General features: G+C 36.3%; 1 protein-coding gene across 1 annotated transcript in view; it reads left to right on the top strand.

Moving 5' to 3' along the window:
- TMEM30A (transmembrane protein 30A) overlaps positions 1 to 13,101 on the top strand; it is a 32,091-nt gene extending 18,990 nt beyond the window's left edge. The window contains exons 3-7 of the mRNA XM_003805808.6: positions 703 to 810; positions 5,118 to 5,205; positions 6,535 to 6,678; positions 7,040 to 7,246; positions 9,730 to 13,101. Coding sequence (XP_003805856.4) covers positions 703 to 810; positions 5,118 to 5,205; positions 6,535 to 6,678; positions 7,040 to 7,246; positions 9,730 to 9,923 — 741 coding nt within the window. The 3' untranslated portion in view covers positions 9,924 to 13,101. The remainder of the gene's footprint in view (positions 1 to 702; positions 811 to 5,117; positions 5,206 to 6,534; positions 6,679 to 7,039; positions 7,247 to 9,729) is intronic.
- The last annotated feature ends 1,921 nt before the right edge of the window (positions 13,102 to 15,022 follow it).

The raw sequence follows: 15,022 nt of genomic DNA, 5'->3' as shown, positions 1-15,022 counted from the left end.
GTTGGCTCTATTAAATATATTAAAGTACTTTTCTTGATTATTATAAAGTGGCTTATTATCATAGAGACTCTACTAATTAGTAGTTTATTAACTCATAATATTATATAGTGTCTTCTTGAGGAATTTATTATATCCCAATTCAAGTTCAGAATTCACTTGGACAAAAAAAATGAAAGTTTCAACTGCACATGGCGCTACAGACCTGTAGTGCACACCTCCCAGTGTCTAGGGACAGAGGCGGTAGAACGGCTCAAGCCCAGGAATTAAGGGCCAGCCTGGGCAACATAGCAAGACTCTAGTCTCTGAGAGAAAAAAAGAGAAACAAGTTTGACCATTATCCCTGTGAAAAGTCGATGCTAACTGGGTGAAGACCAGTTTGAATTAGAGAAAATTTTAAATTGAAGGTAGCTCAGAGTAGGCTAATAGATTCCTTGAATATTCTTTTTTAATGTAAATAGTACTTCTTGGACGTCTTTAAGGATAGTTTTAAAGTTTACTTGTGGCTTTTTGTAACATACTTTCTTTAGCCTTATTTACAGTTGTGCCATTTTAGATTGCTAAGTACTGGTGGAATTTACCCCACTACCTATCACAAATTGTAAACTAATAAAAGTCCAAATTATGTAGCTTTTATGTACACATGAAATAAGTTTATACAGAATAGTTTTTATGTGAAAATTTTTTCCCTCTCTGTTTCTCTAGGGCAATGTGTTTATGTATTATGGACTGTCTAATTTCTATCAAAACCATCGTCGTTACGTGAAATCTCGAGATGATAGTCAACTGAATGGAGATTCTAGTGCTTTGCTTGTAAGTAAAATGATAAATATGAAAATATGATATCTGTAAAATAAGAATATGTAGTAACTGTTCAGTTAGAATTGTTAGGATGAAATTAAAGTGTTGTCATTTATAGTTTGTATAGTGAGGATTTTTTTCCCCCCGAGATGGAGTCTCACTTTGTCGCCCAGGCTGGAGTGCAGTGGCACAGTCTCAGCTCACTGCAACCTCCACCCCCTAGGTTCAAGCAATTTTGCCTCAGTCTCCCGAGTAGCTGGGATTACAGGTGTATACCACCACGCCCAGCTAATTTTTGTATTTTTAGTAGAGATGGGGTTTCAACATGTTGGCCAGTCTGCTCTCAAACTCCTGACCTCATGATCTGCCCACCTCGGCCTCCCACAGTGCTGGGATTACAGGCATGAGCCACCATGCCTGGCCTGTATCATGAGGATTTCTAGTTAAAATATTTTTTCCTGGAATTTGCACAGATGCATTGATGCCCAGACTGGTTTGGAAATCTGTGGACTAGGGGATCTTAGTTTCTTTACTGTTCTTCAGTTTTCCATATAAGTGGTTAGTGCCTATGTATTTTTTTTTATTTTTTATTTTATTTTATTTTTTTTGAGACAGAGTCTCACTCTGTTGCCCAGACTGGAGTGCAGTGGCGCGACCTCGGCTCACTGCAGCCTCCACCTCCTGGGTTCAAGTGATTCTCCTGCCTCAGTCTCCCGAGTATCTGGGATTACAGGTGCGCATCACCAGGCCCGGCTAATTTTTGTATTTTTAGTAGAGACAGGGTTTCGCCATGCTGGCCAGACTGGTCTCAAACTCTGGACTTCAGGTGATCTGCCCTCCTCGGCCTTCCAAAGTGCTGGGATTACAGGCTTGAGCCACCGCGTCCGGCCCTAAGTATTTTATGTTACTGGTGCCAATGCAGCAAACATTCAGAGGCCCAGAGCAATTTAGGATTTCTTAGAATTAATGAATCTCTTAGAATACAATTTAGGACTATGTTGTGAGCAGCATGGGCCTCCGAAATGTAAAATATAACTGCTCTAGGTTATCTTGATTGGTTTTATTGCTGATCATCAGTTGCTGATGTGTGGGATTTTAAGCAATACAAGTCTACTTAAAGATTCCTTGGTATACACAGGGTTCTGGTTAGGCCTATGATATTTTGAATCTATGTGGGGTTTATTCCATAGGATCCAATTTTTAGCACTCAAATCCAGAGAAGATGTTGTACTGTGAGATACACCAAGTTTCTAGACCTTTCTGAATGTGTTTTTTAGGGATTATAGATTGTGTGTGTTCCAAAACCCCAGAAATGGTGGCTGATTTACAATTATTTTATTTATATATGTGCTCTGTTCACTGAGGGTAAAGAAAACTGAAACTGATTCTTTTCTTCCAAACTGTAAGCAAAGATTTCAGGCCACACCAGGAATAGATCAACTTTTTCTGTAAAGGGCCAGATATTATGTGTAAGGCCCTGTACAATCTGGCATCAGCCTTATTATCTTATATACTATTTTTAATACATTAAACAAGGCCTGGCTGCCCTGGGCCTTGTTTGCTGCTCCCTAACCATGCATTGTGACACAAATAATCTGCTCATTTTGCCATTTAGCATTTTATTTGCTTAGAATGTCATTTTTACTGTTTCCCTGGAGGTCTTCTCATCTCAAGGCCTGCTATTTTTCTAAGTGCCCTTCCATGCAAAAATGTGCTTGTTTACATATTTACTTCCTTTATTTTTTTGTTCCAAGTCACTACCACTTTTTGCTTGGATGAACAAATTGTGTCTCACATCATCCAATCCTGCTCCTTTCCAGGCCATTCTCATAGCAGCTATAGTGAGGTTTTTAAAAAGTATAAATATCACTTCCCTACCTAAAATCTTTCAGTGGTCATATTAGCACTTGTAGTAAAATCTCAGGATGATCTGAGCTATGCGTAATCCTCTTATCTCATCACATATCATCCTCCCTCTTGGCATGCTCCAGCTACATTCACCATTACCTTCACAGAAATAAGTTCTTGTTTAGTGGCATGTGGTGTTCTCTTTGCTTAAAACTCTCTTCTGTCTTCTCTTTACATGGCTGGCTCCTGGTCTTTTTTTATGTCTTAACTTAAATGATACCTCCTCCAGAGTCAAACTTTTCATTACCATAGATTCTAAAGCAGCTCCTCCTATCCTTTTTCCATTAAATACTCACATAGCCTCTTCATAACACTTACTGTAATTTGTAATTACATATTTGCTTATCTGTTATCTTTCTTTCCAGCTATACTGTAAGCTCATGAAGGCAGGGAGCATGACTTTCTTTAATCACTGTTTACCAAGTGCCTGGCTCGTGCTTGCACATGGAAGGCATTTAATAAATATTTTCTGAATGAATGTAGACATCTTCATCATGGCTCTTACTTCGTATGATAGTTGGTTTTGTAAGGGTCTGCTTCCTCTGTTACATTTTGAGTTGCTTAAAAATAGGGATTGTATTCTTTTCGTTTTTCTGTTTTTAGCACCTAGTATTGTACATGCTGCATATTAGGTACTCATCAAATAGCTTTGTTTTTTTGTTGTTGTTGTTGTTTGTTTGTTTTTTTTTGAGATGGAGTCTCACCACTCTGTCGCCCAGGCTGGAGTGCAGTGGTGCGATCTCGGCTCACTGCAACTTCTGCCTCCCCGGTTCAAGCAATTCTCTGCCTCAGCCTCCTGAGTAGCTGGGATTATAGGCCCCCACCACCATGCCCGGCTAATTTTTGTATTTTTAGTAGAGACGTGGTTTCACCATATTGGCCAGGCTGGTCTTGAACTCCTGACGTCGTGATCCACCAGCCTCGGCCTCCCAAAGTGCTAGGATTACAGGCGTGAACCACTGTGCCTGGCTTGTTTTTGTTTTTTTCTGAGACAGGGTTGACTTTGTCACCCAGGCTGGAGTGCAGTGGCACGATCTCTGCTCACTGCAACCTTCGCTTCCTGGACTCAAGCAAACCACCCACCTCAGCCTCCTAAGTAGTTGGGACTAAAGGTGCACACCACCATGCCTGGCTAATTTTTTGTATTTTTGTAGAGATGGGATTTCGCCATGTTGCCCAGGCTTATCTCGAACACCTGGACTCAAGGGATCCTCCCGCCTTGGCCTCCCAAAGTGCTGAAATTAGGGGCATGAGCCACCGCACCCGGCCCTCATCAAATAGCTTTTGTAAGCCAGTTAATGCAAAGTACCTAGCATTGCTTAGTTTAGTACCTGACACATAGATAGTAAATACTATTTTCCTTTCTTTTAAAACTTCCTTAAGAATGTAGTGGCTAGCAGATATATTTCCCCTAATGTTAATAGCTTTATCAATACAGATGGTGTAGGGACCAAAAAGCTGAGAAGTCAAATATTGAAGAGACTTTATGAGATACCTACCACAGACTTCCTTAGCCTTATCTTTTCCATTCACACAAGTGCTTTTTTCCAATCTAGACATGGAGAATATAGATACAAGTCAAGGTTAGCTGGTAATGAAATAGTCCTAAGAGGTCTAATTAGGGTCTTCTTAATTTCAAATTGAGATTATCTTGGTATGTTTATGTGTTTTGATACATGGCTTAATGTGGCGGGAGGGTCCCAGCTCAGACAGACCCCTAACCTCAGACTTGATATGATCTCTAGTTGAATCCCATAACTGCCACACCTCTTTAAGATCCTCAGTAGGGACTAAGTCAAAACCAAATCTGGACCACAGGCAAATGTTCTGCCTTGTCAGCATTTTTGTTTTTCTTGTACCTGGATGCACAGTTTAAAGATTGATATATTCTAGGAATCTGCACTAGACTCCTTCCTTCCTTTCTTAGATATAGGATTTAACCCCAAATCACAAAATTTCAGATTGTATAGTTGGACATGTTTATTTTTGAGGCCCAGTTAAATTAAAGGAATTGCCCAAGGAACTAGCCTCTTTAGTTCCAGTTTAAGATTTTCTTGTTATATCACAACTGGATTGGCAATAGACCATTTCTTAATTTTTCTTGGGCAGAAAACCCTTTGTGGTAATGTTTCTGTGATAAGAAAATCAAAAAGATGTTTATTTGATATATGCATATATGACAAAACATATGCAAGTAAAGGTTATATTAAAAAGGTAAGACAGTAATGTTCAGAATACATTTTGAATATTTAAATGTGGTGTTATCTATAGCCTACTTACATTACAGACCTGTGTATTATAAGTGAGAAAAATATAGGTGTTGAATTCTTAATCAGTAATTTAGGGATAGCTCATAGTTCTCCCAAAGGCCTGGATAGTAATTTCTCTCTTCTTTTCCTTCTAAAAACCAGAATCCCAGTAAGGAATGTGAGCCTTATCGAAGAAATGAAGACAAACCAATTGCTCCTTGTGGAGCTATTGCCAACAGCATGTTTAATGGTATGATATAGATACAAATATAGACATATATAATTAGGGCAATTTGCATAATTTCATTACAGATTTGATAGTTTAGTAAACATGAATGAAATTGAGAAACTCAAACATTTAAGACTAAATCAAGTATTGAATGGGGTATTATAATGCTTTGTGATTTTCTTTTGAGCATACTTACATTTTAGAGTGGATTTCTGTCTCTGAGAAGAAAGAAGCAGAAACATTCTGCTAATCTTATTTCATATAAAAATAAAAGTCAGGCTGACCTTCCCACTGACTTCATTTTTATCATTGAAAAGGAGCTATAGTTGATCATTTAGAGCAGCACTATCTGATAGAAATATAATGTGAGCTATAAATACAAGTCCTGTACGTAATTTTACATTTTCTTTCTTTTTTTTTTTTTCCTTTTTCTTTTTTTGAGATGGAGCGTCATTCTGTCGCCCAGGCTGGAGTGCAGTGGCGCGATGTCGGCTCACTGCAACCTCTGCTCCCCGGGTTCAAGCATTTCTCTTGCCTCAGCTTCCCCTGTAACTGGGATTACAGGCGCCCGCAACCACGCCTGGCTATTTTTTTTGTATTTTTAGTAGAGACGGGGTTTCACCATATTGGTCAGGCTGGTCTTGTATTCCTGACCTTGTGATCCACCCACCTTGGCCTCCCAAGGTGCTGGGATTACAGGCGTGAGCCACTGCGCCTGGCCTGGTAATTTCAAATTTTCTAATAGTCATATTTAAAACTATGAAAAGAAACAAGTGAAATTAATTTTAGCGATATGTTTTATGTAATAGTATATCCAAGATACTGTTATTTCGGCTTATAATACTATATAAAAGTTGAGATACTTCATATTCTAATTTTTTATACTAAGTCTTTGATATCTGATGTGTATTGTACACTTATAGAACATACTCATTTGGACCAACCACATATCAAAGACTCAGTAGCCCTGTGTGCCTAGTGGCTGTCGTATGAGACAATGCAAACAGAAATGGATAAGCAAGAAGCTACTGGGGATGCATTATTGGAAGGAAGGAAAGGCAGATTTACCTTGCAATTATAGTTGGGTTAATATTAAAACATTTGATCTTACTGCATGTCAGCTAGCCTATGGGTAAGTGAATTAGAACTCTGTTAAAGGAAGAGAAGTCCATCTGGAATTATAAAGTTACCATAGTTAATCCACATAAGAATAAAGAACAAATGTGAATCATATGCCTACTCTGTCACAACCACTTTTGGAAACAAATATCAGGTCCTTATTTCTCATAGAGTTAAGCAGATGCTATGAGTTTTCAAGAGATAGTAATGTCTTTCTTTGCTTGTGTTTAGATACATTAGAATTGTTTCTCATTGGCAATGATTCTTATCCTATACCTATCGCTTTGAAAAAGAAAGGTATTGCTTGGTGGACAGATAAAAATGTGAAATTCAGAAATCCCCCTGGAGGAGACAACCTGGAAGAACGATTTAAAGGTAAAACATTACTAATATCCCTTAAAAAATTAAACTAGGAGTTTTAATGAAGTATTTTAAATTTTCTATCTTCAGAATCTTAAAGTTTATGCTTTGAAAAACACAATTTTTCTTTCCTCAGCTTCATACCAAGTTAGGTAAATGTTCTAATGTACTAAAATTCTAAAGGAAATGTATACTTTTAATTATGAATTCAGTTTCTGTGATGTCTTAAAAGCATTTCAGCTATAATATTTTAAAATTGCAGCAAAGCTTCTTTTGAATAAACTCCTATTTATTATCCAAATTTATTTGTTTCTCCGCCACTTTAATTTCACAATGTAATATTTTGTCTCCTTATCCCTTCCCCACTCCTTTTAAGGTACAACAAAGCCTGTGAACTGGCTTAAACCAGTTTACATGCTGGATTCTGACCCAGATAATAATGGATTCATAAATGAGGATTTTATTGTTTGGATGCGTACTGCAGCATTACCTACTTTTCGCAAGTTGTATCGTCTTATAGAAAGGAAAAGTGATTTACATCCAACATTACCAGCTGGCCGATACTCTTTGAATGTCACATACAGTATCCTTTTTTGGCTGGGTATACAGATTCATAGAGCTTGAAAGGAGTCGAGTCCAACCTTATATCTGTTATGTGGCATGTTACCTTGTGCTTTAGTTTTGGTCTCTGCATTTTTACAAAAGTATGTGTGGTATATGTGAGAATGTATTTTTAAATTTACGTCTTCTAGAAATGTTTTGAATTCGCATATACTTGGTACTGGGGTTTGAAGCATATTGTTTGGTAAAATTACTTAAAATGTAGTAGGTGCTTGTTTTATTAACAAGCTAGGTATTTTTACAAGGGAGATTGTAATTGGGCTTAATGTAAAGGCCAATGAGAGTACCTAAAATTGGGTGTTGAGTGGTACTGGGCTGTTTTAATATATATATTTTAGATATTAAAAATCAACGGATGTGTTAATTTGTATCAATGTAATTGTTCATAATTTTGATCTATTGGTAGTATCAAAACATTTTATTATTAGCTATATTGTTCCACATTAATAAGTTCATATTCAGTGCTGATAAATACATTTATTCCACTCTAACTATGTGTTAACACTGTGCTGAGTATTTTCCGCTCATTACTTAATTCAGGCAGCAGCATATCTCCCTATTATAGACCAGAATACAGGAATATCGAGCACTTAAGTAACTTAGCTGACTTTACACAGGTAATAGTAAAGAGTTGAGGTTCATAACCAGGCTGTTGACTCCAAAGGCCATAATTTTACTCTCAGCTACCAACATAGCCTGTGTCTCAGCTAGTTCCCTCAGTTACACCAACCCATATCTGCATAGATGCAGTCTTTTTTAGGAGGGAAATACTCAGTAATTTCTTTTATTCTAACCAAAGTCTTTGCATCTTTTAATCTGGAGTCTATATTTTACATACACTGTGAGTGAAGAGATCTCTCAATATTAGAATCGTAAATGTTTGCTGATCTTTGCATTTTTATTTCCATAATCCAAATGAGTCATAATCCATATATGTTTTGGTTTTAAAATGGATTAGTAAATGGTTAAATTAATAGACCCAATTTCAAAATAAGGTTTTTTTTTGAATTCTAGTCTCTTGATGTTGCACCTGAATACACAAGTAAATATGGCCTGCTATGGCAGGCTAAAAGTGACCAAGTTTTTGAAACTAAATCCACATTGGAGCAGTTTTGGATAGACAGACCCAGTTCAAGTGCTGGTAGAAAGAACATTATCCTGAGGAGATAGTCAAACTAGAGAGTAGCTCTGTTAAAATTAGCATCCAGAAAATCTCTAGAGAGTAAGGGCAAATTTAGCAACCTGTAGCCTAAGGCACAATGAAGGGAAGTCTGTGAAGCACTGAGGAATTTTTAGTTGATAGATGATTTCCATACAGGAATTCTGCAGCAGGGTCCCAGGTTTGAAAGAACTATCTAAAGGAATGCATGATATATGGCAGATTGAGAAGACTTGATAAGACAGGAATTTGGACCTGCAAAACATCAAGGGTTAATTATCAAAATTGGGCATAAGGTGGGAACTAAAGACTAGAATGATGGCAGAAGCCTGTTTCTTTAGGTTTGGGAGACTAGAGAGAGACTAGCATGGGTAATTTGATACTGTATCCCACAGAATGTTGGGTTAGCTAGAGGTCTTAAAATCATTCCTGCCTTAGTTTAGGGTTGATTTAAGAAGTTAGCAGAACTGAACCTGCCATTGGGAGTTAGGGACCCATAGGGACCCATCTGTGGGGATGGAGAGTTGAAGAAACTAGAGAAACAGATGGGGCCTAACCCTAGATTCAAAAGATGCTTTTGAAAAAGTTGTAAACTTTTTGCATGGAGACTTGGTTCTGTCTTCTTTGCTGCCTTACCTCTTGCAAAATTCTACAACTGGTCCATGTAGATAATTCATCTAGTACACTGGTGCCCTATTTCCTAAATCTTAACAGCCCACCCTTCACTTCCACTGTTAGCTATCAGCTGTGTCACAGAGTGAGTTTTGCCATTGCTCCAAATCAGCAAGTTAAAACTTTTTTATTACCATGCTTTTTGATCTTTTGCTCAGAGCCTTTTCATAGTCTCATAACTACACTCTTGATACATGTGTTCTTTGAGCTCATGGAGACTTCTAGTTGCTGATTTTTCCATTTTCTCCTGGTCTGTCAGTCTCCTTGTGTGGGCTTCATTGTTCACTTGAAGTATTTTTTTCACATTGCATTCCTTTGAGGCCTTTTGCCCCTTCCATGTAATGAAAGCAAAAGCACCCGAGAAACTACATAACCTTTACATTTATTTGTTTTGGCAAAATATTTTGGCTTTTACTACTAACATTTAATTTGCTAAATCAGTCTTTCAAGATAATACTTTGTGTGTGTGTGTGTGATTTAGAACGTAGGAGTAAGGTACCTGTATATCCTAGAATTACACAAATGAATTACCAACAATTAAATGGCAACTTTTAAAATTGTATTTTAAACATCAAGTAACCAGAGATGGAAAAATCTTCCTATACCCTCTTCAGATTACCCTGTACATTATTTTGATGGACGAAAACGGATGATCTTGAGCACTATTTCATGGATGGGAGGAAAAAATCCATTTTTGGGGATTGCTTACATCGCTGTTGGATCCATCTCCTTCCTTCTGGGAGTTGTACTGCTAGTAATTAATCATAAATATAGAAACAGTAGTAATACAGCTGACATTACCATTTAATTTTATATTATGAAAGCAAATCATCTGCATGTGCATCAAGGCCAGTCCTATTCAACCTAGCTTTCGAATGCTGATGTCTGGTTAGTATGTCATTTTGAAGTTGGCACATAACTTTTCTAAAAAAAAGCAGTCTTTGTTGTTTGCTTCTTCCCTACGGATGACTTCTAAAAATATATGACGGGTATAAAAAAATTAGCTATATTGATCATATCAACACTGTAACTGCTGAAATGGCATTCTAATGTTTGCTTTTTATTCGGACAGGCCACATGATGCATAGAGCCTCTTTCATGTGACTTGTGTCTACTGCTTAAATCTTTATGCTGTGTTGATGATATTATATTGACATATGATGCTGTATATGTGTATGTATTTTGTGGAGAAAGGGATTACAAGATGTATGAGTATAATGACTTGCTAACCTTTCAGGATTCAGAGAAAGATGAAGAAAGACCATATCTAAATAATACACTTCATCATTTTCATGTGTATAAATGCTTAAAGTACCATCTTTGTTGAGGTGGTTCATGTATCCAGTTTATCCAGTACAGTTATTTGTCAAGCTTAGCTTTGATTTCAAAGGACACGCTTACCTTGTCTGGCATAAGAATTAATGCTCATGTCTGCAGTGGTTGGGTATGTCCTGCTTAGGAGAATTTAAAAATTCCTCTTTCCGTTTGGTTGAATGTTGCAGTCAGGAACCCCAACTCACTTGGAATGTTTTTATATGTAATCATTTCCCTTGAAGCTTATACTTTATAAGGGAAGAAAGAATTCAGGTGATACGGGAAAACTGCTTGGCAGACCTTCATCTTCTGCCTCAACTGTAAACCACATGTAAATGCTTAATGGAGACTGTTTTCATTCTTGTGATATTTAACATTCAGAAAATTACTTCAGCTTTGGAAATACTCAGGCTGTTTTTATTTTGCAGGTAAGTGTTTTGACTTAAGTACTAATATTCCAGAAATTTTTGAAAGCAGTAACCTTAATTTCCTATGTATTTCATTCCACTTTTGCATATAGGTCAAATAGCAATGTGTATGCACATTCTCTTTAGTTAAGGCACCAATTGTTTTGGTTGGTTTTCCTAAGACATACTTTAAAAAGATGTTCTATAAATTTCCTAATTAAATTATGGGGATTTTGGAGTATGTACATGATAAATTATAATATGTATATGGTTGAAGTTATTTTATTTTTTACTAATGAATTATTTTAATATTCCTTATTGAATAAATGCTGTAACTTGTTTGCTATGGAACTTATTCTTAAAGTTCTAGTTAAAAATAATTTTTCCACATGCATGAAAATATGTATTAATCAGAGGTGGCTTAATTACATTGAAATTGCTTTTTTGTTGTTGTTGTTGTTTTTACTGAAATAACTCATGTTTGTGTAGAAGAATGCCTGTTTACTCAGAGTTTATATTTTCCTTCAGTTATATTTTAAATCAAAAGGTCTGGGTAATGTATACTTTCTATTAATATATACTTTTTTAAAAAAACAAAAAACAATGTAATGGTTAATAGTAGAAATGTGCCACACTTTTCAAGTTTTATATAACATATGAAATTCAGTTAAAAGAATGTGTGTTTCATAATGACTTTTAACGGGTAAAAATATTACTTGCACGAAGTACTTGATGTATGGTTATCCTGAAATTTCGGAGTATTTGGTGTGTTCTTTGTCTAAAAATAGTCTGTTTTGTCAGTCCTTCAGAATGTTATTTATTCTGAAGATTGTCCCTCTTGCACTTGGCAGTTTATTTTCTGGGATACATTGTTGGGGGAGAGGGGTTTCTGCCACTCTTTCCAGATTGAGTCTGTGCTGTTTAAGGAGGACTACCATCCTGCAACTCTTTTTCTAATTGGGGCACAGAGGATGTCGCTAAAGAAAAGTTGAAGAGCCCTTTCAGCACTTTCTTATCTGTGGAGAAGATGGAATCTTAAAATACATTTGGAGTTTTATCTGTTTTACAAGTCCATTGATGGCCTAAGTTCCTCCTGTTTTCTGCTGTTTGATCTCTAAGGAACTCCTGTTGCTAAATATGAAGAGTATGGAACATTCATATGGTCTCTGTGAAGCATTGGGGGAGGGAAGACATTTCTTTTTCTTATAGGCTTTATGCTCAAATGTCATAGTCTCCTTTCAAAGAATTGTCTTGCATTTTAAATGCACCCAGCTTAAGTAGAAGACATTGAAGGATGCATTAATTTTTAGGAACTATTTTGAATTATGAAAAGATTCCCAATTGAAAAAATTATTCAACAAGTGAAAGCTAAGAAATTTCATTGAAATCATAAGGCAGTTTAAGCATAAATTGATAAAAATAGCTGTGTACTACTAATTAATAGAAAATCATTCAACCAAGAGAAGAGTCAAGTGAATATCATTTGTTTATTGGCTAGTGAGTTTCTTTGTAACGTTGATTTTATTAAATGATAATATTCGGTTAGTATGTCCTATGTTAATAAAAATGAACAAAATTAATTTTGCTATGTTTAGGTGTCTTGATAAAATAACAATGCTCCAGTGTTGTTGCTTACATTTAGCACTAAATTTTAACACAGGGTCAGTGAGTCCAGGTTTTAACTTCTTCATGCCTGGATGGGATAAAATGTAATTCATTGTTAAATTAATTCGTATTTGTATTAATCACTGTGACAACATTAACCATTTGTTCTTACCAGGAAGTGGTCAGATTATCATCTGAGTTACAGTTAGACTGGCTAAGTTTGGTATTAGATCAAGGGGAATGTCCAGTAAACAGAGAGGTAAGCATGATGAAAATAATGAAGTGGGGTACACAGGAAAAACCTGACTAGTGAGGAGGAGCAGCTGAGAGATAGGGTCAGTGAATGTGGTTCAGCCTGCTACCTCTCCTGTCTTCATAGAACCATTGCCTTAGAATTATTGTATGTCACGTTTTTTGTTGGTTAAGCTGTAAAGTTTTGTTCTTTGCGAACATGGGTATTTTGAGGGGAGGGTGGAGGGAGTAGGGAAGTGGTCCTTTTACAAGAATTTTGATGCATAAGTGTCTATTGTAGGGTTTGGATGATCTAGTACAGTGTTTTAGAACCCCTTTTTATCCCATGCACCATTCAGTAAACATAAAAATCACAATTCTGCTAATGTCATTTGGAACTTCAAAATAAATATCTTGTCTAAAAACAAATCAGACCGTGGTGGCCTTATTTCCTTTTATATATCTATAAAATTTATCAAAGTAACGTGTACACAGTTTTAAAAAATAAAATAGTAAGTTCTAAAGGCTTTATGATAAAAAATAGTAGTCCCTGCCTGAACTTTCCTTCCCTCCCAGAGGCAATCACTGTGACTCCAAAAGTTGTTTCTTCTTTTACCTTAGTGTATCTAAATAGTATGGCTATTCTGTTGCTTGATATAACAATTTTAGACATTATTGTTACATGATGTTACATGATTTAGCTCTCTAACACACATACTTTGCCTTCTATTATGTAGTTATAATATTTAGTAAATGCATTAGCTGTTATTTAAGTATGACTGTATAAATATTTTATACCCTAGGGCAAATGTAATATGATTTTCTTTTGCATAATTTTATTTTTCCTGGAATTAATAATTGCCTCATTTAAAACATTTACATAACTTTCTACAAATTTACCTTAAAATTTTTCCAATTTCTCTGTCAGGTCTGTCATGTTCCCATCACTAGTTTGAAAGGTTTTTGTACCCAAATATCAGATAATGTCCCTGTTTTTAACTAGAGATGTCTCTGCTGCAGTTGTCCTTCTGTGCCAGTCTGTATGGTTGCTCTCTTGGCCTACTATATGGTGATGATCCCATGACCTCCCTTTGTCATCCTGTGTTGGACTTCCCATTTCCTAGTTTACTTTGTTTACTAGAGCACTTCCTAAAACACTTATAGCTTGCTAAGAAATAGTATATGAAAGTTAAATGTTTTGAGTTCTTAAATGTCTGAAACAGCCTTTTTCCACCCTCACATTTCATTGATAGTTTGACTAGACATACAATTTTAAATTAAAAATAAGCTGCTCTCAGCGTCTTAAAGGCATTGCTCCACTCTTGTCTAGCTTCCATCGTTACTTTTGAGAAATTTGAACATATCTTAGTCAGATGTTGGACTTCTCCCAGATTGGTGCTTAATTTTCTTCTCTTTTTCTCCAGTTGTTTCGATGCTATTATCTCTGTTCTTTCTAGGAAAATTACTTAATTTGATCTTGCAACATTATGTTCCTTGTATTGAATTTGTAGCACATTTCTAAAAATATTTTAATTTCTGGAACTTCTTTCATTTTATTTTGTTTCCAAAATATCCTACTTAGTTCATAGATATCTTATTTTTCTGAGGATATATATATATGAATATGTATTACTACTTTTATTGCTCTATTAACACCAAAGTTTATTTGTTGCTATTTGTAATTTGTTTTTTCTCTTGTTCATATAGGCGAATTTCCTGTTATTTCTGGCTAGTCTTGGCAATATATGAGTAGACTCCAAAACACTATTTGAAAGCTCTGTGTTTGTGGGCAGTGCTTCAAGGGGTCTAGGGAGGTTCTATTACTTACTGCTTTTAACTCTGCTTCTTCCTTGTCCTCCATCTCACCTCCTGATTTCCACTTCACACATACTTCCTTGTATCTGTCCCTCCCCATATTTCTTCCACTTAATTGTCTCCCATTTACTTCTCCAGATAAAAATTCTCTGGTGTTCTACCTGTGAGAGACAGTGATGGAAGTGAGAGATCATATTTTTATGGCTAAGGGGTAGGGCAGAGGACTTTGGGGATCAGGCCATTCTGTTGTATATGCTTTCAACCAGTCATTTTCAGGCCTGTCCCTGCCTCCACTCTTTGCTGTAACTTTCACCTCCAAATCTGAGCTTCTCAGGGGTTGTGGAATCAATCAGCATGCTTCCCACTGGTATCTGCCTTGTAGTCCCTCTAGATTGCAGCTTTCTCTGTTCAGCTCAGTCATATTCCATCTGCTTTCAGTTTTCCACAAATTTGTTGAAATCATTTGTCTGTTGCTGCCTCCTCTCTATTCAAATTTTGGGCTCATATCTTTTTTAAAATTGTTTTTCAGATTATC

Source organism: Pan paniscus, chromosome 5 (assembly GCF_029289425.2).
Source record: "Pan paniscus chromosome 5, NHGRI_mPanPan1-v2.0_pri, whole genome shotgun sequence".
NCBI classification, from domain to species: Eukaryota; Metazoa; Chordata; class Mammalia; order Primates; family Hominidae; genus Pan; species Pan paniscus.
Note: the sequence above shows the minus strand (reverse complement) of the source record. Positions and strands in the feature narration are given on the sequence as shown.